Genomic DNA, 27,548 nt, shown 5'->3' with positions numbered 1-27,548 from the left:
CCTAATCTTGTTTACCTGTGAATTATGTTATTTTGCATGTCAAAGGGACTTTGCAAATGTGATTCAAGTTTAGAAACTCAAGATAGGGATAGTATCCTGAATTATTTGGATGATCCCAATCTAATCTCATGAATCTTTAAAAGCGGAAAACCTTCTCCAGCTGTGGTCAGAGAAAGGGATGTGAGGACAGAAGGAGGGCCAGAGAGATTTGGTGTTGCTGACTTTGAAGACGGAGGAAGAGGGCCGGGATCCAAGGAATGCAGGCAGCCTCTGGAAGCTGGAAAAGACAAGAAAACGGATTCTCCCCCAGAGCCTCTGGAAGGGAGAGCAGCTCTGCAGACACATTAATTTTAGCCCGGTGAGACCCCTGTCAGTCTTCCAATCTGTGAAACTGTAAGATAACAAATTTGTGTTGTTTTAAGCCACCAGGTTAGTGGTAATTTGTTAATAGCAGCCATAGAGAACTAATATATCCCTGTGCTACTAACCTTGATTTAGATGCGCTTGGGAATGGAAGCATCTATGTAGTAGCATCTCATTCATTCTGAAAACCGAAAGTTCCTTCCAAGAAAATTCTCAGAACTGAAAGTCTAGAGGATTTCTCATATCCACCTTCTCTAAAGATTACAAAATTTCTCAAATAGAAGGAAAAGACAAGCCCTCGAAGTATTATTTTTTCAGCAGTGTGGATAAGAGAGACTTTATTTTTTAACAAATATGATTTATTATTTAAAGAATAAATTAATTCATTTAAAAAAACATAAATAGGTTATGCCAAGGAAAGATTTATTTTGGACCTGAAACAAGTTTCAAGCCTTTAAGGCGTTTTCCCTAAGGTTTTAGATCTTGCACACTGTTTCCATAGCAACAAGATTCCGTAGAAACCTCCAGGGGCTATCACTCTGGATGTAACTAGAGGTATCCCTAGAATTGGGAGAACTGGACAACTGCCCAGAGTCTAATATGTTAAAAGCACCCGAGCTGGTAGTGGAGGAACTGTACCTCAGAGAGGTAGGTAGGAGAGAAGGAAGCGCCTCACCAATTCATGCCAAAACAAAATAAAACAAAACACAACTCAGGTGCCCCCTCTGTGTACATCAAGGTGGATTCGTTGAGAATATACCTTACTTCTAGGCCCCTCCCCCCACCAATCTCCCTTATTACACAGTTTTGTGGATCTCTTCCCCCTCCTCTCTGCACTTTTTTGAGGTGTTCTTTCAAATTTTCTCTTTCTCTTTAAGGCTATTATTGATCTCCCTTCAAACTTGCTTTCACTTGTGTCATAATGGGGGAGGAAACAGCAAAATTGAGAGCAGTCACTTAAGGCAGTTGGCTTATCTATCCTCTTCTGGGAAGTGTCTCCTCCAGGTAATATCACAGCTAGACTTTTGCGTGGAGCATTTTCCAATTTCCAGATAATTTTCCTCGCGTGAAAGGCAGGGTAAAGAGTGCTTTGAATTCGAACATAGGATACTCTGCTTTAAACTATACTCAAACACAAAAATAAGATCTGAGTATTAAACCCAGTCAACAAATAGTATTATCAGTAATCCAGATGAAGAGCATCCATTGGCTTCTCTACAATTATTTTTGTTCAGTCAATGGAACAGCTTCAAGATAGTGAACTGGGTGAAAAGAACAAAAATTGACCCACAGCCACCTTTCTAGCTAGACTTCTTCTCTTTTCTTAATCATATGACTATAAAATTAAACTAAAATAGAATCCTACGCTTTTAGGATATTAATCCTATTCCCACCGCCCCGTCATGTCATTCTTTATTTATCTTCAAGTTTATCGACTGTGATTGAGTCTCTCTTTCTCAGAGAAATCTGGATAAGACCAATGCAATTCAGTCAGTAATCTACAATCACCAGGCTGGCTCTGGTAAATGAATCCTTTCTCCATCCAAAAAACGAGTAAGCTATCCTTTCTTTGAAATTTGGCAATACCTAGGAATAATACCCTTTAAACAATATCCTTCCATAGAAAGGGCATATTTTGTTTGAAAAAAACATATAAAATAACCTTGATATACGTGTTTGCTGTCAACAAATATTGTACTTGAAATCAATGAGTGCAATTCAAATCATTTTAAATACTCTATTGCTGTGAAAAAAGTGACAACCATTTAAAAACCATTTCAGGCATTAAAATTAATATAATTTAACATTCACAATTATTTCTTCACAAAAACAAGAAGTGTGAATTATTCTTACCAACGATTTGGTAACATTTCTACTCTCTTTCTATTCTCTTTCTCTAAAAATCAGTCAAATCCTACACTTAGATATTTTCTACCGAGCAAATGACTAATAGACCCAACTTTGATGAATGCTGAGCTCTGTAATTTAAAAAAGTTGACTACCAGAAATGTTTGTATTTTTCTGCTCTTTATGTCTCTTTTCTTCTAGCAAGTCTCTTAAACCATCCACATGTGCACACACACACACAAATATATCTTCCAAAGTAATCCATTTCTTAAGAAAATACTAAAGCTGGCTGATGGTTCTTTTTGCTGAGCTATATAATTAAGAATTTGTCTAACTGAATTGCTTCCCCTAAGGAAAAAATGGAGAAGCGAGTTGTTAAATACAAGTTAAAAGAAAGTAACATTTTTGTCTTTCCTAATTGTGTATGACAATGCTGTGGTCTTTCTCTCATAACTCAATTTTCAAAAGAGAAATTTTCATTTATCTTCTGCTGCAAACTGCTTCATGAATTCCCTTGGGAAGATACCACTGAGGAGGTAAAGCCTATAATATCCTGTATTTAATATTTAACAAATAAAATATCTAATGCTGGATTTTTAAAAATAATCCTGAGATAAGCTTCCAGGTTGATGGTCCCAGATACACTGAGAGCTGTAGTCCTTGCTTTCTTGTTTAATAAGGAAAATTAGAACTGTTGTATTAAGTTGTTTTGTGAACATAGCTACTAATTTAAAAAGACCTAAATGCAAAACAGGACCTGTGTCAACAGGAACAAATCTCCCAATATTAGGATATTGTTGAGTCAACATAGTAATCTGTGTTGAGGGACTTACTATTAATAAACAAATATGAAGCTAAAATAGAACACACTATTAGGTCCCCTTTTACATTGCTGTCAAAAGGCATAACCAAGAAAGTGAATTGAATAGTACAAGGAGAAAACTTACATAATAACCAAAAGGATAGATTACGTTGAAGCTACACCCAAACTGTTATTGAATTAAACTGTTGGGAGATTGTTAAAAGCAAGAATTGATACAATATTTTTATCATTTTATACAATGCAAATATTCCAGAGCAAATTTTCATTCTCCAGAATACTGTAGAAAGAGAAATCCAGCAGGGCCTTCCTGAGATTTTCTAGCTGATAAAACCTCATCTCTGTGGATAGGCAACTTTCCCCAACCAGGTCCAGCCAGAGGGACAGCCAGGTTCCTTTTTTTTTTTTTTTTTTTTTAAAGATTTTATTTATTCAGTTTTTTCCCCCCAAAGCCCCAGTAGATAGTTGTATGTCATAGGTTCACATCCTTCTAGTTGCTGTACGCGGGACCCGGCCTCACGTTGGACGGAGAAGTGGTGCCTCGGGGCGCTCCCGGGATCCGAACCTGGGCCGCCAGCATCAGAGCGCGCGCACTTAACCGCTAAGCCACGGAGCCGGCCCGACAGCCAGGTTCCTTAAAGGAAAGGAACCTCTAGACTTCCCTCCATCTTGCTACAGCAGGCAGTCACAAAGATATTCAAAGTGGTCCGCACCACAGACTATAAAAAGAAGTGATTCCAATACTCTAGAAAGGGATTGTTTTATAGTTATTAATGAAGCATGAGAACGTGAGGGCTGAATTTATTGTCTTAAGCAAGCTTTCTCAGGGCTTTTATATGGGCACTAATCCCATTCATTAGGGCCCCATCCTGATGACCTTATCTAATGCTAACTACCTCCCAAAGGCCCCGCCTCCTAATACTGTCAAATTGGAGGATAGTGTTTCAACATAGGAATTTTGAGGGGACACAACATTCAGTCCATGACATTTATGCTCTGGGACTTTGAGATCTAAACATAACCCCAAATTTCATGTTTCTCAATGCAGACTGATGACAATCCTTACCAGGCAGTAAATGACACTTCTTCTTATCACATAGTTTCTTAGATATAATCTAAATGCTGCTTATTATAATATTATAATAAGCTAAAAAGTTAATCAAAGCAACGCTTGTGAGACCTTGGAGTGTGTGTGTGTTTATTGTGCTAAAATATTTATAACATAAAATTTACCATTGTAACCATTTTTAGGTGTAAGTTCAAGGGCACTAAGTACATTCCATTCACCTTGTGCAACCATCACCACCATCCATCTCCAGAACTTTTTTCATCTTCCCAAACTGAAACAACATACTTGTTAAACACTAACTCCACAAACCCCCTGTCCCTACCACCTGGCAACCACCATTCTACTTTCTGTCTCTATGAATCTGACCACTCTAGGTACCTCATGTAAGTGGAATCAGACAGTATTTTTCCTTTTGTGACTGGCTTATTTCGCTTAGCATAAGATCCTCCAGGCTCATCCATGTCATAGCATGTGTCAGAATTTTCTTCCTTTTTAGTGCTGAATAATATTTCACTGTATGCATATACCACATTTTGTTTATCCATTTATCCATCAGTGGACACTTGGGTTGCTTTCACCTTCTGGCTATTGTGAATAGGGCTGCTATGAACGTGGGTGTACAAATATCTCTTGCAGTCCCTGCTTTCAATTCTTTTGTGTATGTATCCAGAAGTAGAGTTGCTGGATCATATGGTAATTCTGTTTTTAATTATTTGAGAAACTGCCTTACTGTTTTCCATAGTGGTTGTATTATTTTACATTCCTACCAAGGGCGCCCAAGGGTTCCATTTTCTCCACATCCTCACCAACACTTTTTATTTTCTGTTATTTTGAAAACAGCAATCCTAGTTGGTGTGAAGTGGTATATCATTGTGATACTCTTGCATTTCCCTAATGTTTAGTGATGTTGAGCACTTTTTCTCGTGCTTATTGAGCATTTGTGTATCTTCTTTGGAGAAATGTCTATTCAAGTCCTTTGCTGATTTTTGAATTGGGTTGTTTGTATTTTTGTTGTGAGCTGTACAAGTTCTTTATATATTCTGGATATTAACCCTAACCAGATATATGATTTGCAAATATTTTCTCTCCTTCCAGGGGTTGCCTTTTCCCTCTGTTTATAGTGTCCTTTGATGCATAAAAGGTCTTAATTTTGATAAAGTCCAATTTATCTATTTTTTTCTTTTGTTGCTTGAGCTTTTAGTGACATATTCAATAAATCATTTCAAAATCCAGCGTCTTGGAGCTCTTCCCCCCATGATTTCTTCTAAGCATTTTATAGTTTTAGATCTTATATTTAGGTCTTTGAACCATTTTGAGTTTATTATTATATACGGTGTGAGAGTCCCACTTCATTCTTTTGCATGTAGATATACAGTTTTCCCAGTACCATTTGTTGAAAGGACTGTTCTTTCCCCATTGAATTGTCTTGGCACTGTTGTGAAAAATCAATTGCCTATGTAAGCAACAATTGATTTCTGGGCTGTCTATTCTATTCCATAGCTATACACATCTATATTTATGCCAGGACTGCACTCTTTTGGTTATTGCAGGTTTTTAGGAAGTTTTGAAACCTGGAAGTGTGAGACCTCCAATTCTGTTCTTTTCCAAATTTGTTTTGGCTATTCAGGATCCCTTGAAATCTTATATAAATTTTAGGATGGATTTTTCTATTTGTACAAAAAAAGATCATTAAGATTTTGATAGGGATTATATTAAATCTGTAGATCACTTTACCTAGTAGGGATATCTTAACAATATTCAGTCTTCCAATCCATGAACATAGGATGTCTTTCTCTTTATTTATGTCTTTAATTTTTTTCAGCAACATTTTGTAGTTTTCAGTGTACAAGTCTTTTGCCTTCTTGGTGATGTTTATTCCTAAGTATTTTATCCTTTTGAATGCTATTGCAAATGGAATTATTTTCTTAATATCCTTTTCAGATTGTTCATTGTGTATAAAAATGCAGTGGATTTTTGTGTGTTGATTTTGTATCATACAACTTTGCTGAACTTGTAATTGTGTTTTATTTTAACATCTTGTGGGTAAAAAAGGTATTGGTACTGGGTAACAAATTTTATTTAATAAAAGGACATGTTTTATAAGGAGTATTTTTAAATGTAATGCTGTAGTGAACAAAATTGTGTGTTAAAAACATTTACAACTCAAAAGGATTCCATCATTAATCACAGAAGCCCATTTCACGTGTTTTGTTTTATGTTTATTTTTATTTTTTAACTATTTTATTGAGGTCATATTGGTTTATAACCTTGTGTAATTTCAGGGGTACATTATTATATTTCGGTTTCTGTATAGATTGCATCGTGCTCACCACCAATAGTCTAGTTTTTATCTGTCACCATACATATGTGACCCTGTACCCCTTTCACCCACCCACTTCACCTCTCATAACCATTAATCTGTTCTCTTTATCCATGTGTTTATCTTACACATATAAGTGAAATCATATGGTGTTTTTCTATCTCTATCTGGTTTATTCTGCTTAACATAGTACCCTCAAGGTCCATCCATGTCATTGCAAATGGGACGATTTTGTCTTTTTTATGACTAAGTAGTATTCCATTGTATATATATACACTACATCTTCTTTATCCAATCATCTGTTGATGGACCCTTGGGTTGCTTCCATGTCTTGGCTCTTGTGAATAATGCTGCAATGAACATAGGGGTGCATAAGTCTCTTTGAATTGTTGATTTCAAGTTCTTTGGATAACTACCCAGTAGTGGGATAGCTGGGTCATATGGTATTTCTATTTTTAATTTTTCTATTTTAATTTTAAATTTTATTTAATTTTTTGAGAAAACTTCATATTGTTTTCCATAGTGGCTGCACCAATTTGCATTCTCACCAGCAGAGTATGAGGGTTCCCTTTTCTCCACATCATCTCCAACATTTGTTATTTTTTTTCTTGTTAATTATAGCCATTCTGACAGGTGTGAGGTAATATCTCATTGTAGTCTTGATTTGCATTTCCCTAATAATTAGTGATGTTGAACATCTTTTCATGTTACTGTTGGCCATCTGTGTATCTTCTTTTGAGAAATATCTGCTCATATCTTCTGCCCAGTTTTTGATGGGGTTGTTTGTTTTTTTCTTGTTGAGTTGTATGAGTTCTGTATATATTTTGGAAATTAACCCCTTTTCACATATATGATTTGCAAATATCTTCTCCCAGTTTGTGGGTTGTCTTTTTGTTTTGTTCATGGTTTCCTTTGCCTTACAGAAGCTTTTTAGTCTGATGTAGTGCCATTCGTTTATTTATTCTTTTGTTTCCCTTGCCTGAGTAGACATGGTATTCAAAAAGATGTTGCTAATACCAATGTCAAAGAGTGTACTGCCTATATTTTCTTCTAGGAGTTTTATGGTTTCAGGTCTTACCTTCAAGTCTTTAATCCACTTTGAGTTAATTTTTGTGTATGGTGTATGATAATGGTCTACTTTCATTCTTTTGCATGTGGCTGTCCAATTTTCCCAGCACCACTTACTGAAGAGACTTTCCTTTCTCCATTGTATGTTCTTGGTTCCTTTGTCGAAGGTTAGCTCTCCATAGATGTGTGGTTTTATTTCTGGGCTTTCTATTCTGTTCCATTGATTTGTGTGTCTGTTTTTGTGCCGGTATCATGCTGTTTTGGTTACTATAGCTTTGTAGTATATTTTGAAGTCAGGGATTGTGATCCCCTCAGCTTTGTTCTTTTCTCTCAGGATTGCTTTGGCTATTCGAGGTTTTTTGTTGTTCCATATAAATTTTAGGATTCTTTGTTCTATTTACATGAAGAATGTCATTGGGATTCTGATTGGGATTGCATTGAATCTGTAGATTGCTTTAGGTAGTATGGACATTTTAACTATGTTTATTCTTCCAATCCATGTGCATGGGCTGTCTTTCCATTTCTTTATGGTTTATTCTTCCAATCTGTGTGCACGGGCTATCTTTCCATTTCTTTATGTCTTCTTTGATTTCTTCAATAATGTCTTATAGTTTTCGTTCTATAGGTCTTGCACCTCCTTGTTTAAATTTATTCCTAGATATTTTATTCTTTTTGTTCTGATTGCAGATGGGATTGTATTCTTGACTTCTCTTTCTGCTAGTTTGTTATTAGTGTATAGAAATTTAATTGATTTTTGTAAGTTGATTTTGTACCCTGCAAATTTGCTATAGTTGTTGATTATTTCTAATAGCTTTCTGGTGGATTCTTTAGGGTTTTCTATATATAGAATCATGTTGTCCAAAAACAGTAAGAGTTTTACTTCTTCCTTTTCAATTTGGATACCTTTTGTTTCTTTTCCTTGCCTAATTGCTCTGGCCAAAACCTCCAGTACTGTGTTGAATAGGAGCGGCAAGAGTGGGCACCCTTGTCTTGTTCCTATTCTCAGAGAGATGGCTTTCAGTTTTTCACCACTAAGTATGATGTTGGTTGTGGGTTTGTCATATATGGCCTTTATTATGTTGAGGTACTTTCCTTCTATACCCACTTTATTGAGAGTTTTTTTTTTATCATACATAGATGTTGGATCTTGTCAAATGCTTTCTCTGCATCTATTGAGATGATCATGTGATTTTTACTCCTCATTTTGTTAATGTGGTGTATCACTTTGATCTATTTGTGGATGTTGAACCATGCCTGCATCCCTGGTATAAATCCCACTTGATCGTGGTATGTGATCCTTTTAATGTATTGCTGTATTGGATTTGCCAACATTTTGTTGCGGATTTTTGCATCTATGTTCATCAGCAATATTGGTCTGTAATTTTCCTTCCTTGTGTTGTCCTTGTCTGGTATTGGTATCAGGGTAACATTGGCCTCATAGAATGAGTTAGGAAGCATTCCGTCTTCTTCAATTTTTCAGAATAGTTTGAGAAGGATAGGTGTTAAATCTTCTTTGAATATTTGGTAGAATTCTCCAGAGAAGCCATCCGGATCTGGACTTTTGTTTTTTGGGAGGCTTTTGATTTCAATCTCTTTACCTGCGATTGTTCTATTCAGATTCTCTATTTCTTCTTCATTTAGTTTTGGAAGGTTGTATGAGTCTAAGAATTTATCCATTTCTTCTAGGTTATCCAATTTGTTGGCATATAGTTTTTCATAGTATTCTCTTGTAATCCTTTGTATTTCTGTAGTATCCATTGTAATTTATCCTTTTAATTTTTAATTTTATTTATTTGAGCCTTCTCTCTTTTTTTCTTAGTGAGTCTGGCTAAGGGTTTTTCAATTCTGTTTGTCTTCTCAAAGAACCAGCTCTTAGTTTCCTTGATCCTTTCTATTGTTTTTTAAGTCTCTCTTTCACTTATCTCTGCTCTAATTTTTATTATCTCCCTCCTTCTGCTGACTTGAGGCTTTTTTGCTTCTTCTCTTCCTAGATGCATTAGGTATAGTTTAAGATTACTTATTTGAGATTTTTCTTGCTTGTTAAGGTAAGTCTATACTGCTATAGATTTCCCTCTTAGTACCACTTTTGCTGCACCCCATAAGAGTTGGTATGTTGTGTTTTCATTTTCATTTGTCTCTAGGTGTTTTTTGATTTCTCCTTTGATTTCTTCATTGATCCAATGGTTCTTCAGTAGCATGTTGTTTAGTCTCCACATTCTTGTGACTTTCCCAGCCTTTTTCTTTTAGTTGATTTCTAGTTTCATAGCATTGTGATTGGAAAAGATGGTTGATATGATTTCTGTCTTCTTAAATTTATTGAGGTTTGCCTTGTCCCCCAACATGTGGTCTATCTTTGAGAATGTTCCATGTGCACTTGAGAAGAATGTGTATTTTGCTGTTTTTGGATGAAATGATCTATATATATCTATTAAGTCCATCTGGTCTAGTATTTCATTTAAGACCACTGTTTCCTTGTAGACTTTCTGTCTGGATGATCCATCATTGATGTAAGTGGGGTGTTGAGATCCCCTACTATTATTGTGTTGCTGTCAATTTCTGCCTTTAGGTCTGTTAATAATTGCTTTATGTACTTTGGTGTTCCTGTGTTAGATGCATATATATTCATAAATGTTGTGTCCTCTTGCTGGAATGTCCCTTTTGTCATTATATACTGCCCCCTTTGTCTCTCATTGTCTTTTTTTCTTGAAGTCTGCTTTTTCTTATATAAGTATGGCAACACCCGCTTTCTTTTGCTTGCCATTTGCTTGGAGTATTGTCTTCCATCCCTTCACTCTGAGCCTATGTTTGTCTTTAGAGCTGAGGTGTGTTTCCGGGAGGCAGCATATTGTTGGGTCTTGTTTTTTAATCCATCCAGCCACTCTGTGTCTTTTGATTGGAGAATTTAATCCATTTACATTTAGAATGACTATTGATATATTAGAACTTAATACTGTCATTTTATCTCTTGTTTTCTGGTTCTGTATTTCCATTGTTTCTTTTCCCTTGTATATCTGACTGCCATTTCAGTTTGGTGGTTTTCTGTGATGGTTTTCTCAGTTTTCTCTTTATTTATAATTTGTGGTTCTGCTCTGATTTTTTGTTTAGTGGTTACAATGAGGTTTGTATAAAAGATCTTATAGATGAGATAATCCTTTTTCTGATAGCCTCTTACCTCCATTAGCCTAAGCAGGTTCCATCCCTCTCCTCTTCTTCTTCTGAGTTATTGTTGTCACAAATTATTCTATTTTGTGTTCTGAGTTTGTGACTAAATTGAAGTGTTTATAGTTATTTTTGATGCTTTCTTTCTCTTTAATGTTATAAATAAGTGTTTACTAACCTATTCTTATATACAGCTGCCATTTTCTGATTCTATCTGTCTATTCATCTCCTTGCTCAAGGTTTTGTAAGCCTTTGCTTTTTAGTTTCAGATGGAGGGGTGCTCCTTTCAACATTTCTTGTAAGGCAGGCCTAGTGGTGATGGACTCCCTCTGCTTTTGTTTATCTGGGAAAGCTTTTATTTCTCCATCATATCTGAAGAATAATTTCACTGGATAGAGTATTCTTGGCTGAAAGGTTTTGTCTTCCAGTATTTTGAATATATCATTCCGTTCTTTCCTAGCCTGTAAGGTTTCTGCTGAGAAATCTGCTGAAAGCGTGAGAGGGATTCCTTTGTAGGTTATTTTCTTCTGCTTTCTGCCATTAATATTTTTCCTTTGTCATTGACTTTTGCCAGTTTTAATATTATATGCCTTGGAGAAGGTCTTTTTGCATTGATGTAAGTAGGATTTCTATCGGCTTCATGTGCTTGTAAGTCCAGTTCCTTCCCCAAGTTTGGGAAGTTCTCAGCTATTGTTTCTTTGAACAAGCTCTCTGCTCCTTTCTCCCTCTCTTCTCCTTCTGGAATACCTATAATCTTTACGTTGCTTTTCATAATTGAGTCAGGTATTTCTCAAAGAATTTCTTCATTTTTTAAAAATTTTAGTTCTCTCCTCCTCCACCTGAAACATTTCTGTATTTCTATCCTCTAATTCACTAATTCTGTCCTCTATAACATCAGCTCTATTTTTTACAGTTTCTAGATTTTTTTTATCTCATTAATTGTGTTCTTCATATCCACAATTTTTGTTTGGGTTTTTTTTTTTTTTGAGAGCTTCAATCTCTTTGGCGAAGTAGTCCTTCTCCTCATTAATTTTATTCCCGAGCTCATTGAACTGTCTTTCTGAGTTTTCTTGTAACTCATTGAGTTTCTTTATGACAACTATTTTGAATTCTCTGTCATTTAGATTGTAAATTTCTGTGACTTCGGGATTGGTTTTTGGAGACTTGTCATTTTCCTTCTGCTCTGAAATACTCTATCCAGTGAAATTATTCTTCAGATATGATGGAGAAATAAAAGCTTTCCCAGATAAACAAAAGCAGAAGGAGTCCATCACCACTAGGCCTGCCTTACAAGAGTTCTGAAATTCGTCATGGTGTTTGATGAATTGATCCTTTGGCTGGCACATTTGTGGTAGTACCAGGTCACAGATTCCACCTGCCACCACTGGGGGTGGGCAGGAGCTGTGTTTTCTGTTTCTGCCCCATGTGCTGGAAGTTGTGCTTGTAGGGCTGCTCTGCATTTGTGCAGGCTGGCCACAGCTGCTTGGTGAGTCATGCATGCATGTGCAGGTGGGGCCTCTGTGCTCTGCTGATGGGTCATTCTAATGCAGGCGGGTCCGCTGCGCTCGGCAGGGGACTGGCTGAGCTGATGCATGAGGTGGGAGGGGTAGGGTACCTTCTTTTGTGCAGGCTGGCTCTGCACTTGCGGGGTTTCAGCTGAGCTGCTGCACTTGGTGGGCCGGGCTCCTTTGCGGGGGCTGAACAACCACCACTAGGTGTTCCCGAGTGGGGACTGTTCCCACAGGTGGGGCAGCTGCAGCACGGTGGGCACACCCATGGGCCGGGCTACTGCTCCCAAAGCATTCGAGCGCAGGCAGAACTGCCCCACCTCCTCTTTCAGTCATGCTGGCCACTGAGTGAGGATCTGCAATGTGGATTGCTGCCGCTGGAAGGGAGAGGGGTCTGCTCACCTAGTTCCACTGCTTCCCAGGGATCCAGTCCACCCATCTTCAGATATATGGCTCTATGTGGATCTCTCAGGCATTCTGTTGCACTGAGTAGGGAATCTTCTGTTGGTTGATGAATGTCTGTTTAGCTATAAGTTGGAGCGGAGAGACAAAGGGAACAACTCACTCCACCACCACGCTGACGTCACTCCGTTTTGTTTTTTAAACTCACTAGAAACAGAAATAGAAATCAGTCGCAATTCTAACCACTGTCTATTTTTCTCTTCTGTCTCAATTTTAACTTGTATGAATAGATAAACATGCATTGATTAGAATAAGTAAATAAAAAAGAACTCTATTGTTTCTGAAAGTTAGAAAGGATGATATTTTCTGAAATTCTTAATGAGGACTGTATGGCAAATTCGATCATTGTGTCATTTTTCATTCACTAGGGCAACTTCCCTGGTATTTTAGCAAAGTTTGTGACAGTGAATGCCAAATACAATCTTGCATGCTCATTAGAACAAACATAAGTTGTTTACAAATTCAATTCATCTAGTGTTTATTGAGTGCATAAAATGAGCACTGCTATGAAGAGACAGTGTTTATATCCCTTCATGTTGTCAACAATCTGGAAGAAAATCAAAAAGGTCATCTGATTGTCTCTCTGGTGTAATACTTAATAAAATAAGTAAGTTGGTCAGCCAACACCTGGGAGAAGAAAGATAAAGATAAGTCAGTCCATCTATTTTTTGGGTTCATAAAGGCCAAATAGTCTTTCTAATTTACCAATTTTTTAGCAAGTTGTGATCTCATAGATGACTTCTTCAGAAAATTTTCTTGGTGACAGTGCATGGATAAAGGATTATACAGACTGAGTGTTAGCTTTTGCAAACACTAAATAAACTTTTGGGTGTCATTAAGAACCATGAGAAATCTATCTACATATCTATCTATTTAATGGAAGGACTCCTACCTCTTCATAATCATTTTTTAGATGACGTGTTATCACTGAATAATCATCAAATTACCCTTCAAAAAATCAAGAGAAAAATTAGCTGAATGCCTTATTAACTTTGTTCTAAATACATGGATGAGTAAATATTCAAAATATTAATTTTTTTCTCATGTGTTTGACCATAGAGAGATATTCCAATGGTTCTTCATAGCAGTGATGATCATTTGAAAAAAAAAATCTAAGTATATTATTGGTGTCAGACTATGGAAAATACTTAGAAAAAACCTTCCTGTCCTAAGTATAAATAGAAGACTTTCAAATGGCACCATCTAGTTTGGCCTGAGATAGCAAACAGTCCAGTAACTCAAAATATGCTTCAGTTTTTCCTTCTTCTTCTTCTCCTTTTTTTCTATTTTTTTTAGAGTAATAAGAATGAGTGGGTACGACAGAATAAATATAGAATGATCCATAACCATTATGATTCTTCTCCCAGCAGGTCTGTAGTTCCTGCTAAGAGAAGAGTGTTTCTTTAATTTTCACTGGGCTAAGATTATCAATTTTTTCTGCACTGTCTACAACGGTGGCCACTATCTACATGTGGTTATTCTATCTAGCACTTGAAATGTGGTTAGTGTGACTGTGTAATGTATTTTTTAAAATTTATGTCATAATAGTTTATAACACTGTGAGATTCCAGTTGTACATTATTATTTGTCAGTCACCATATAAATGCGCCTCTTCACTCCTTGTGCTCACCCCCCAACTCCCTTGCCCCTGGTAACAACCAAGCTGTCCTCTCTGTCCATGTGTTAGTTTATATTCCACATATGAGTGAAATCATACAGTGTCTGTCTTTCTTTGTCTGGCTTATTTCACTTAACATAATGCCCTCCAGGTCCATGCATGTTGTTGCAAATGGGACACTTTTGTCTTTTTTTATGGCTGAGTAGTATTCCATTGTATATATATACCACATCTTCTTTATCCAGTCATCTGTTGATGGACACTTGGGTTGCTTCCACATCTTGGCTATAGTGAATAATTCTGCAGTGAACATAGAGGTACATAAGTCTCTTTGGATTGTTGATTTCAAGTTCCTTGCATAAATACCCAGAAGTGGGATAGCTAGATCATAAGGTATTTATATTTTTAATTTTTTGAGGTATCTCCGTACTGTTTTCCAGAGAGGCTGCACCAGTTTGCATTCCCATCAGCAGTGAGTGAGGGTTCCCTTTTCTCCACATCCTGTCCAACATTTGTTCTTTTTTTGTCATTTGGTCGTTATAGTCATTCTCACGGGTGTAAGGTGGTATCTTAGTGTAGTTTTGACTTGCATTTCCTTGATTATTAGTGATGTTGAGCATCTTTTCGTGTGCCTATTGGTCACCTGTATATCTTCCTTGGAAAAATGTCTGTTCATATCCTCTGCCCATTTTTTCATCAGGTTATTTGTTTTTTTGTTGTTCAGATGTGTGAGTTCTTTATATATTATGGAGATTAACCCCTTGTCAGATATATGGTTTGCAAATATTTTCTCCCAGCTGGTGGGTTGTCTTTTCATTTTGATCCTGGTTTTGTTTGCCTTGCAGAAGCTCTTAAGTCTGATTTTTTTTAATTAATAAACTTTATTTTTTAGAGCAGTTTTAGGTTCATGGCAAAATTGAGCAGAAAGTTCTCATATAACATCTGAATTACACATGCACACCTCCCCCCACTATCAACATCCCACACCACAGTGGTACATTTGGTACAATCAATGAAACTACACTGACACATCATTATCACCCAAAGTCTATAGTTTACATTAGGATTCATGTTTGGGGTTGTACATTCTATGGGTTTTGACAAGTGACATGTATCCACCGTTGTAGTATCATACAGAATAGTTTCCCTGCCCTAAAAATCCTCTGTGTTCTGCTCATTCATCCCTCCCTCTCCGTTAACCCCTGGCAACCACTAATCTTTTTGTTGTATCCATAGTTTTGTCTTTTCTAGAATGTCATATGGTTGGAATCACACAGTACATACCATTGAGACTGGCTTTTTTCACTTAGTAATATGCACTTAGTTTCCTTCCTGCTGTTTCATGGCTTGATAGCTCATTTCTTTTTAGCACTGAATAATATTCCATTGTCTAGGTGTACCAAAGTTTATTTATCTATTTACCCACTGAAGGACTTCTTGGTTGTTTCCAAGTTTTAGCAATTCTGTATAAAGCTGCTATAATTATACATGTGCAGGTTTTTGTGTGAACATAAGTTTTCAATATATTTGGGTAAGTACCAAGGAACGTGATCATATGGTAAGAGTATGTTAGTTTTGTAAAAAAATGCCAAATGTCTTCCAAAGTGGCTGTATTGTTTTGCTTTCCCACAAGCAATGAATGAGAATTCCTTTTGCTCCAGATTCTCGTTAGCATTTGGTGTTGTCAGTGTTTGGATTTTGGCCATTCTACTGGTTGTGTAGTGGTATCTTATTGCTGTTTTAATTTGAAATTCCTTAATAACATAAGATGTTGAACATCTTTTCATATGCTTAATTGCCATCTGTATATGTTCTTTGGGGAGGTGTCTGTTCAGGTCTTCTACTGAACATTGGGTTGTTTTCTTATTGTTGAGTTTCAAGAGTTCTTCCTATATTTTAGAAAACAGTCTTTTATCAAATGTTTATTTGGAAATATCTTCTCCCATCTCTGGCTTGTCTTTTCATTCTCTTGACATTGTCTTTTACAAAGCAGGAGCTTTTAAGTTTAGTGAAATTCAGCTTATCAATTATTTCTTTCATGGATCATGTCTTTGGTGTTATATCTAAAAAGGCATCACCATACTCAGGGTCATCTAGGTTTTCTACTGTGTTATCTTCTAGGAGTTTCATAGTTTTGTATTTTCCATCTAGATCTATGATCCATCTTGACTTAACTTTTGTGAAGGGTTTGAGGTCTGTGTATACATTCGCTTTTTAAAAATTATTTTTTGCATGTGGATGTCCAGTAGTTCCAACACTGTTGAAGACACTATCTTTGTTCCATTTTATTACTTTTGCACCTTGGTCAAAGATCAATTGACTATATTTATGTTGGTCTATTTCTGGCCTCTCTATTCTATTCCATTGGTCTGTTTGTTCTTTCACTAATACCACACTCTCAATTACTGTAGCTTTATAGTAAGTCTTTCTCCAACTTTATTCTTCTCCTTCAATATTATGTTGGCTATTCTGGGTCTTTTGCTTTTGTATAAACTTTAGAGTCACTTTGTCAATATCCACAAGTAACTTTGCTGGAATGTTGGTTGGGATTGCCTTGAGTCTATGGAAGAACTGACACCTTGACAATATTAAGTCATCCTATCCATGAATGTGGACTATCTCTCCATTTATTTAGTTTTTCCTTCATATCTTTCACCAGAGTTTTATAGTTTTTCTCATATAGATCTTGTGCATATTTTGTTAGATTTATATATAAGTATTTCATTTTTTGGTGCTAATGTAAATGGTAATGTGTTTTTAATTCAAATTCTATTTGTTCATTCCTGGTATATAAAAAAGCGATTAACTTTTGTATATAAAACTTGTATCTTGCAACATTGTTATAAGCACTTATTAGTTCCAGGAGCTTTTTTGTTGATTCTTTTGGATTTTCTAAATAGACAATCATGTCAGCTGCAAATAAAGACATGTTTATTTTTTCTTTCGGAGTCTGTATACTTTTTATTTTATTTTCTTCTCTTATTTTTTGTTCTTTTTTTCTTCTGTAATCCTTTTCTTTTCCTTTTCTTTTCTTCTCTTGCATCAGCTAGGACTTCCAGTATGACACTGGAAAGCAGTGGTGGGAGATTACATCCTTGCCTTGTGCCTGACCTTAGCAGAAAATCTTTGCATTTCCTGCGCAAAGTGAGATGATGAGTTTGATCTCTTTCTCTTTGAGTATGATATTAGTTGTAGGATTTTTATAATGGTCACTAAGAATTTGTGGAAGTTTGTATCTCTAGTTTGCTGGGAGTTTTTATCATGAATGTGTGTTGGATTTTGTCAATGCTTTTTATGCATTTATTGGTATAATCATGTAATTTTTCTTCTTTAGCTTGTTGATGTTGTAATGTAGATTACATAAACTGATTTTTGAATGTTGAACCAGCCTTGTATATCTGAGATAAATCCCACTTGGCTGAGGTGTATAATTCTTTTTATACATTGTTGAATTTGATTTGCTACTATTTTGTTGAGGATTTTTGCATCTTTGTTCATGAGAGATATTGGTCTGTAGTTTTCTTTTCTTGTAATGTCTTTGTCTAGTTTTGGTATTAAGACAATGCTGACCTCATAAAATGAGTTAGAAAGTATTCCCTCTGCTTCTGTCTTCTGGAAGAGACTGTAGAAAATTGGCATAATTTTTTCCTTAAGGGTTTGGTAAAATTCACCAGTGAACCCATCTGGGCCTGGTGCTTTCTGTTGTGGAAGGTTATTAATTATTGATTCAATTTCTTTTATAGATAGAGGCCTATTCAGATTATCTATTTATTCTTGTGTGAGTTTCAGCAGGTTGTATATTCCAAGGAATTGGTGCATTTTATCTAGGTTATCAAATTTGTGGGCATAGAGTTGTTTATGGTATTCTTTTATTATGCTTTTATTGTCCATGGAATTTGTAGTGATGTTACTGATTTCATTTATGATGTTAGTAATTTGTCTCTTCTAGTTTTTTTTCTTAGTTAGCCTGGATAGAGTTTTATCAATTTTATTGATCTTGTCATAGAATCAACTTGGTTTCATTGATTTTCTCTATCAATTTCTTGTTTTCAATTTCATTGACTTCGGCTCTAATTTTTATTATTTATTTTCTTCTCCTTGTGTTGCATTTAGTTTTCTATTCTTTGTCTCATTTCCTAAGGTGGAAGCTTATATTACTGAGTTTAGATCTTTTCTCTATTCTACTATGTGCATTCAATGCTATAAATTTCCCTCTAAGCACTGCTTTTGCTGCATCTCACAAATTTTAACAATTGCATTTTCATTTTCATTTAGTTCAAAATAATTTTAAATTTATCTTGAAATTTCTTCTTTGACTCTTGTACTACTTAGAAGTGTGTTGTTTAATCTCTGTGTATTTGGGGATTTTCCAGCTATCTTTCTGTCCTTGATTTCTAGTTTAATTGTCATCTGAGAGCAGACATTGTATGATTTCTATTCTTTTAAATTTATTAAGGTATGCTTTATGGCCCAGAATGTGGTCTATTTAGGTGAATGTTTCATGTGAGCTTGAGAAGGATGCATACTCTGCTGTTATTGGATGAAGTAGTCTATAGATGTCAATTATATCCAGTTGATTAATGGTGCTCTTCAGTTCAACTATGATCTTACTAATTTCTTGTCTGCTGGATCTGTCCATTTGTGATAGAGTTGTATTAAAGTCTCCAACTATAATAGCAGATCCCTATTTCTCCTTGTAGTTCTATCAGTTTTTGCCTCATGCATTTTGACACTCTGTTGTTAGGACCATACACATTAAGGACTTTTATTTCTTCTTGGGGGTATTGAGTCTTTTAACCTTATCTAATGCCCATCTTTATCCATGATAACTTTTCTTGCTCTGAAGTCTGCTCTATTTGAAATATAACTATTCTTGCTTACTTTTGATTAGTATTAGCATGATATATCTTCCTCCATCCCTTTACTTTTAATCTATATGTGTGTTTACATTTAAAGTGGGTTTCTTGCAGACAGCATACCATTAGGTCTTGTTTTTTGATCCACTCGGAAAATCTGCCTTTTATTTGCTATGTTTAGACCTTTGACATTTAGAGTGATTATTGATATAGTTGGATTAATATCTACCGTATTTGTTACTGTTTTCTAACTGTTTCCCTTGTTCTTTGTTGCTTTTTTTGTGTTTCACACTTTTTCTCCCTTGTGGTTTCAATTGAGCATTTTATATGATTTCATTTTGACTTCTTTCTTAGCATAGTAATTATATTTCTTTTTTTTTTTTAATTTTATTTATTTACTTTTTTTACCCCAAAGCCCCAGTGGATAGTTGCATGTCACAGCTGCACATCCTTCCAGCTGCTGCATGCAGGACGCGTCCCCAGCATGGCCGGAGAAGCGGCGCGTCGGCGCGTGCCCGGGATCCGAACCCGGGCCACCAGCAGCGGAGCGCGCACACCCAACCACTAAGCCACGGGGCCGGCCTATATTTCTTTTTTTTTAGTTTTTTAAGTGGTTGCCTAGTTTTCAATATACATTTACAATTAATCCAAATTCACTTTCCCATAACACTGTACTGCTTCACAGTTTATGTAAGTACCTTATAATAACAAAATATTCCTAATCTAGCCTTCCCATCCCATGTGTCATTGCTGTCATTCATTTCACTATTACATAAGCAGACATAACACATATACACACACAGACACACACACAGAAGCATACATAATTGAATACTTTGTTGCTATTATTATTTTGAACAAACTACTATCTGTTGGATCAATAAATAATAAGAAAAATAAAATTTTTCATTTTACATTTACTTATTCATTTTCTGATCCTCTTCCTTTATGTAGATCCCAGTTTCTGACCTATATTATTTTCCTCTCTTTGAAGAACTTCTTTTAACATTTCTTGCAAGGATGGCCCACTAGCAACAAATTCCCTCAATTTTTGTTTGTCTGAGTCACTCTTTATTTTCCCTTCACTTTTGAAGGATAATTTGGAGGGTACAGAATTCTAGGTTGGTGGGTTTTCTCTCTCAACACTTTAAATATTTCACTTCAGTCTCTTTCAGCTTGCATGGTTTCTGAGTAGAATTCAGATATACTTCTTATCCTTGCTCCTCTATAGGTAAGAAGTTTTCTTTCCTCTGGCTTCTTTCAAAATTGTTTTCATCTTTAACTTTCTGAAGGTTGAAAATGATATGCCTATGTATAGCTTTTTTTGACATTTATCCTGCTTGGTGTTCTCTGAGCTTCCTGGATCTGTGATTTGGTGTCTGACATTAGTTTGGGGGAAATTCTTAGCCATTATTGCTTCTCATACTGCTTCTGTTCCTTTCTCTCTTTCTTTTTTTGGTTTTCCTCTTACACATATGTTACACATTTTGTAATTGTCTTACGGTTCTTGGATATTGTCTTCTATTTTTTTCAGTCTTTGTTCTCTTTGCTTTTCAGTTTTGGAAGTTTCTATTGTCATATCCTCAAGCTCTGAGAGTTTTTCCTCAGCTGTGTCCAGTCTACTAATGAGCCCATCAAAGGCATTCTTCATTTCTGTTACAGTGTTTTTGATCTCTAACACTTCTTTTTGATTCTTTCCTAGAATTTCCATCTCTCTGCTTGTATTATCCATCTGTTACTGCATATGTTGTCTATTTTCCCCATTAAAGCCCTTAGCATATTAATCATAGTATTAAAAAATTTCTGGTCTGATAATACCAACCCTCTAGCCAGATCTGACTCTGGGTCTGATGCTTGTTCAGTCTCCTCAAACTGTGTTTTTTGCCTTTTAGTATGTCTTCTTATTTTTTGTTTATTTATTTAATTAATTAATTAATTTATTTATTTTGTGAGGAAGATCAGCCCTGAGCTAACACCCATGCTAATCCTCCTCTTTTTGCTGAAGAAGACCAGCTCTGAGGTAACATCTATTGCCAATCTTTCTTCTTTTTTTTTTCCCCCAAAGCCCCAGTAGATAGTTGTATGTCGTAGTTGCACATCCTTCTAATTGCTGTATGTGGGACGCAGTCTCAGCATGGCCAGAGAAGCGGTGCATTGGTGGGCGCCCGGGATCCGAACCCGGGCCACCAGTAGCGGAGCGTGCGCACTTAACCACTAAGCCACAGGGCCAGCCCTGTCTTCTTATTTTTGTTGAAATGATGACGTGATGTACTGGGTAAAAGGAACTGTGGTAATTAGACTTTTAGTAATGTAGTAGTAGGCATGGGGGGAGGGGAAGTGTTCTATAGTACTATGACTAGGTCTCAGTCTTTTGGTGAGCCTGTGACCCTGGACTGTGAATTTCTTGTCCCTTCCCCCCTTAGGTAGGACACAATGGCTAGAAGGAGCTAGAGTTGGGTATTTCCTTTCTGCAGGTCACTTAGGCTCTGATAAAACCATTTCTCCTGAGGGCAGACTTTGTTAATAACAATAGAATGCTTTGACATGCTTCAAAATGGCTCTCCTTCCCCTCCCCCACCAGAAGCATAAGGGTATTTTCCCCCAGTATTCACTCTAAGAACCTGGTAGAGCTCCTGGCAGTAAAAGTCACAAAAGTTTAGGGGCCCCCTATGATTGGGTCCCTCTGGAGTTTTTAACCCTCAGGCTTGTCTGCACTGAGCCTCAGCCTCTAACAATTCATCAATTTCAGTTGAATTTCCCTACCCTGGCACTGGTTGCCATACAGGTTTCTGCTCCCATAAGTTATGATTCTCTGTATCCACCTGTCTTTCTCTCCAATATTTGGGCCAGCAGTTTGCCCCATGACCTCACTTCTCTGACCTATCTAACAAGAGTTGCTGATTTTTCAGTCTGTTCAGCTTTTTACTTGTCATTAGAATGCACTGGTAAATTCTAATCTCCTTACAAGCCACTCCTGAAACCGGAAGTCTTCGACATTCAACTTTTAAGTGTATAGTTTGCACATGCAAACACATAATTGCGGATTTGCAAGCCAAATGATGACTTTCACTAACAAATTTCTATTTTGTTCTCAGATGTGTGTCTTCTGCAAGGACAAAATTAAGCCATTTACAAATGTGACAGAGTTAAAGCAGCTCATGGAATGTGTGCCCCTAATTAAACATAATTAAGACATCCTACAAAATAAGTTTCTGAGGTTTTCTTCCTCATCATATTTCTTAGGAACGAGCATGGTTCTTCTCATCAAATGCAAACGTATACCTGACTCAGCGTGTACAATGGGCTTTAGTGTCCCTCTGAAAAGAAGATGGCATAAATCAGTTGTCAAGTGAGCTTCATGAATGAGAAGCAAGTCATTTCTCTTGACAGCTGATGCCAAAAGCTATGTATTCCTGAGAGAAGACAAATATTTGAATTATAATTTTACCCTCATACGAGACATCACCAAATGTCTTCAATAAATGAATTGTGAATTTTTAATAATGAAAGGCCTTTGAAATTGTTAGTGTATTTTAGAAGCATTTATGCTGAGGTTTCTTTTTCACTATGTACATTTCTGAACCATATTGAAGATAATTGTTGAAATATCCAGTAACAGATCTTTAATGACACCAACAAGAAACCAGCTTCAGATTACTAATGGAATTGACAGAGAAGGCTTTGCATGGCACGAGTCTGAAGCTTAGACATGTAAGAAGGAGTGACAAAATCTTGGTGCCAGAGGATGTTTTATAGACCATCCTTCTTTACGACAAGTCCTCCCTAGTATATAATTATTACATAGTACATGATGTTAGTATTCATCCTCTTTCTTTCCTGATGTATTCTAACGTTTTCTGTGAGCATTCATATTAAAGCTTCAGCTCGACTAGGAATACAATTATGGGGACTGACGAGTTTAAAACATTTCCTTGATATCACTTTCTAAAATGTTCAGAAATTCTAATTAGCAGTTGACCATCATAACTGCCTCTCAATTAGTTAATAGAACTGCAGGGACCATTATCTGTAGACAAATCAGTCAATACGTGGACTTTGTGCATCTCAGGGAATTTCTTTCCCGTGCCTGATTCAAAATTGAAAAAAGAACTTAAAAATGGTATGTTAAAAGATTGCATTTTAGGTAAAGATTATTGTCCAGAAAATTACAGCTCCCTGAATATCATGTCTTGGCATCTACTGATTTGAATTGGGGAACTCGCTAAGCATGGAGGTAAAAAAGGAAGTTACCTTCTACTTCAAGGTTTCCAAGTTTCTGGCAAAAATCTAAAGAACTTTTCTCTGAGCACTATCTCTGGGCAAGGCTGTTTTGCTAACATTTTTTCTCTTTTTTCCTGACCTTTTACTTCAGTGTTAGCATACTCCATCCATCATTTCACCTCCTCTAGTCTTAGGGTATAAATCAAGATCTATAAATTTGCTCAATAACAAAATTTAATTGCCCTGAAGGAAAAGGGAACTTTTCTCTCTTGAAAGCCAGGGGAAAATGGTGGCACTTAGTTGTTGAGAATTTTAAAGAGAAAAAACAAAATATATATTCTTGAAAATTAATTCATCTGGGCCTTTATTTTCCTTCAAAATTTACTGAGTGAAATGATAAAAAAAAATAGGGGTAGATTTAGAGCCAGTGAAAGGCTGTGGTCAGCTGTGGTTTGAGCTTTGACATTTTACGTTTGTATCTGTTGGAAAGACTTTCTGTAGGAATCTCTGGTATTTTGGTATGTATCCAAGAGATATTATGGTTCATATGTTCACCCATAACCATCCAAAAGAGAGCCTAGTATTGTTTCAAAAGCAAGCTTCTGGCTTTTCTTACCAAACCATGTGGACATGGAGAGTTCAGCTAGGCCACCCAAGTTAAGATTAAAGCTTCCACAGCGGGGTGAGAATCTCCTTAAACTTCAAAAGAAAAAAAATAATTTTATTGAGGTCATGTAGGCTTATAACATTGCATAAATTTCAGGTGTGCATTATTATATTTCAGTTTCTGTATAGACTGCAATGTGTTCACCACCAATAGTTTAGTTTTCATCCATCACCATACATTATGTGCCCCTTTACCCCTTTCACCCTCCCCCCACCCTCTTCCCCTCTGATAACCACTAATCTGTTCTCCTTATTCATATGTTTGTTTATCTTCCACATATGAGTAAAATTGTGTAGTGTTTGTCTTTCTCTGTCTGGCTTATTTTGCTTAACATAATACCCTCAAGGTCCATCTATTTTGTTGCAAATGGGATGGTTTTGTCTTCTTTATGGCTGAGTAGTATTCCACTGTATTTATATACCACATCTTCTTTATCCATTCATCTGTAGATGGGCACTTGGGTTGCTTCCACATCTTGGCTATTATGACTAGTGCTGCAATGAACATAGGGGCGCATAAATCTCTTTAAATTGTTGATTTCATGTTCTTTGGATAAATACACAGTAGTGGGATAGCTGGGTCATATGGTATTTCTGTTTTTAATTTTTTGAGAAATCTCCATACTGTTCTCCATAGTGGCTGTTCCAGTTTGCATTCCCGTCAGCAGTGTATGAGGGTTCCCTTTTCTCCACAACCTCTCCAACACTTGTTATTTCTTGCCTTGTTAATTATAGCCATTCTGATGGGTGTGAGGTAATATCTCATTGTAGTTTTGATTTACATTTCTCTAATAATTAGTGATGTTGAACATCTTTTCATGTGCTGTTGGCCATCTGTATATCTTCTTTGGAAAAATGTACGTTCATATCCTCTGCCCATTTTTTGATTGGGTTGTTCATTTTTTTGTTGTTGAGTTGTATGAGTTCTTTATATATTTTGGAAATTAACCCCTTGTCGGATGTATGATTTGCAAATGTTTTCTCCCATTTAGTTGGTTGTCTTTTCATTTTGTTGATGGTTTCTTTTGCTGTACAGAAGCTTTTTAGTCCTTAAATTTTTGTGAAATGTTGATTTTCATTGTTTGTCCTTTTCTATAGCCTTACAAAGTTGGTCTGTTGTCACAGCTTTTTTCAAGTGCATGTTGTCCACCTTGAAAACATACAGCCGGTAATCTGATATCTTTTATGACAAAGGCAGCATGATATATATGTATTGTATTATATATTTTCATCATATACAGTGGCTGTTTTATGCCCAATTGGACATTTTTAGTGTTGACATTTTCCATTTTTTTCTAATTAGGTAGAAATGTATTGGTCATAATAGAGATGAATTTCAGATAGAGAGCTGATCTTTGTAGGTCTTTGTAGGTCCTCTACAGCAATGAGATGACCTGGCTTCTTGTCCTAGTTCTGACATCACATCTATGTGACTTTGGGTAGGTCATTATCCTCCCTGAGCCAATGTTTCCTCATAACTAAAAGGAGTTAATAATTTTATCTCTTGCATGATTATGAGGAGTAAATGGGGGAGAGGGGGGAAGATATAAGAAAGGGCATGATAAAATGGATGTAAATGAAAGTAAGAGATACATAAGACCTTCGACCAGAGCATCCTGAAAGATCTTGAAGGAAAGATGAGTTGCTAGGAGGCATATCTGAATGGATGGCAAGTTATTATAGAGCCAATTATTTTGATTAAAAAAAAACAAAGCAGGGAACCTGTTGCAAAATTCCAGAGAAGACGTTGTATTTCATATGAATGTTGGCTCCTGGAGCTGTGAAATACTCATGATGTTTTCTTCTGGGTGATGCCATCTACTTCCTCAGAATAAAGGATTCTTGGTTTTCTCACTGGAAGTGGGGCCATTGGAAGAGACTGGAAGGTCTTATAAACACACATATTCAATTCTATCATGTTAGAAACTATAAGCAAACAGTAGGTCTATAAGCGTAGGCTAGTGAGTAAAGTAATAGATCAAACAATCATTTTTAAAAATTGTGGCATTTTTGGATTTAGTCAAGGCAGAAACGGATTGAGATTTGCAGGAATTCTCAAGACACTAATTCTATCTCTGTGTTTTTTGTGTCTAAAACCTTTTGGCTATCAAATCTACCCTAATTAAGACCTACTTCTTCTCAGCCAAAACTCCTGAGAGGAAGTCTCAGGCAAAAATAGGAATTAGAAAATGAGCTTACTGAAATGTACGTTCATCAAGACATGGATGGTTTAAAAATTCATATCAAGTTTTATTTATTGAACCAGAACCATTTTCACTACTATGCTTATATTTTGTCTGAAGTATTTTTCTCCACAAGTCACTCAAAACAATCATGATGGTTCAGTAAATGATCCATATTTTATGAGTTTTAAAATTTTGGTAAGAGTAGGTATTAAGCATTTTGTAACTGTTTGGGGAGTTTTAAAGGTTATGAAGTTCTAAATAACAGAGTCTCTCATGTTTTCCCACCAAACTTTTCCCAGCAGTGAATATATCTGGATCTTATTCTGGTTTTTTTATTCTTTTTTTAGCTTCCTGAAATGACTCATGTTCAAACACGGCGACCCTGGTTGATGTTTCTCCTGCAGAATTTTGGATTGACCCTAGGTTGGCTTTCTCTCTTACTGTTGGCTATATATGAACAAAATATTAAAATATAAGAGTCTCAAAATCCCTTAAAAATGAGTTTATATGGCCTCATTTTGTTTCTTTTGTTGTACTCTATAGTGACTTGTAAATTAAGTATTTTTTGTCTTAGGTGAAGTGAGTGTCTTTTAATTCATTAACTTATTAATTTTATAATGCAGTTTTATTTTTGTAGAATATAAAATGTCAGGTTGTCCTTCATTGAAATTTTGTTTTTAGTCTCCAGCACTATGATGAAACTCATACCTTTTTTAGTAATTAATAAATTCTAAATTAATTCAACTTTCAAAAAATATTGTTTTCCTAATAAAGAATGTTTGTAGTATTTGAAGTGGATAGATGCCTGTTGGATAAAATCTTCTGAAACTTCTTTGATGTCAATAATATATTTTTTTCTGTGACATTGTAAACCATAAGCAAATTAAATTACAAACAAATGTAGTACAGTCTAGTTTTAATGTGATGGTTTGTAATACCTTCTATTACTGGATGTCAGATTCTGAATCAATGCTCACAAAACCAATACAATATATTTCACCTGGAAGCTTTACCCACTGACTCCTAAATGCTCATAAATAAGCAAACTTGGGAAGCCTAAAGAGTAATATGTCAACATTCTTTTATATAATCACCAAATGAAATCTGTTCCAGGCAAGGAGAACTAGAAACAAAAGATGGAGTTCAAAAATTTTTTAAATAAAGATTGACTCAGGCAGTAGAGTAATGCATGAAATCTCACAGATCTAACAGAGTATGTTTATGGGAATAATATTACCGACAAGTGAAATATATTTTATATTCTTTCTGATGAAACATAGAACCCTAAACATTATTTCAGTAGATAAGTTCATGAAATGTACAAGCAACATTACTGATAACCTAGAAAAATTATTAAAATAGAAAATAACTCTGGCTTTAGTCA

The 27,548-nt window shown here is 35.9% G+C and overlaps 1 protein-coding gene across 3 annotated transcripts in view; it reads left to right on the top strand.

Annotated features, from left to right (window-relative positions):
- Positions 1-26,678, top strand: part of SLC39A12 (solute carrier family 39 member 12) — a 76,112-nt gene extending 49,434 nt beyond the window's left edge. For all 3 annotated transcript variants that reach the window (XM_087420899.1, XM_087420898.1, XM_014783646.2), the window contains one exon: positions 26,512-26,678. In XM_087420899.1, the coding sequence (XP_087277025.1) occupies positions 26,512-26,640 (129 nt within the window). In that variant the 3' untranslated portion in view covers positions 26,641-26,678. The remainder of the gene's footprint in view (positions 1-26,511) is intronic.
- The last annotated feature ends 870 nt before the right edge of the window (positions 26,679-27,548 follow it).

This window comes from Ceratotherium simum, chromosome 32 (assembly GCF_057802395.1).
Source record: "Ceratotherium simum simum isolate JZ-2026a chromosome 32, ASM5780239v1, whole genome shotgun sequence".
Lineage (NCBI taxonomy): Eukaryota > Metazoa > Chordata > Mammalia > Perissodactyla > Rhinocerotidae > Ceratotherium > Ceratotherium simum.
This window is presented reverse-complemented; position numbering and strand designations above follow the sequence as displayed.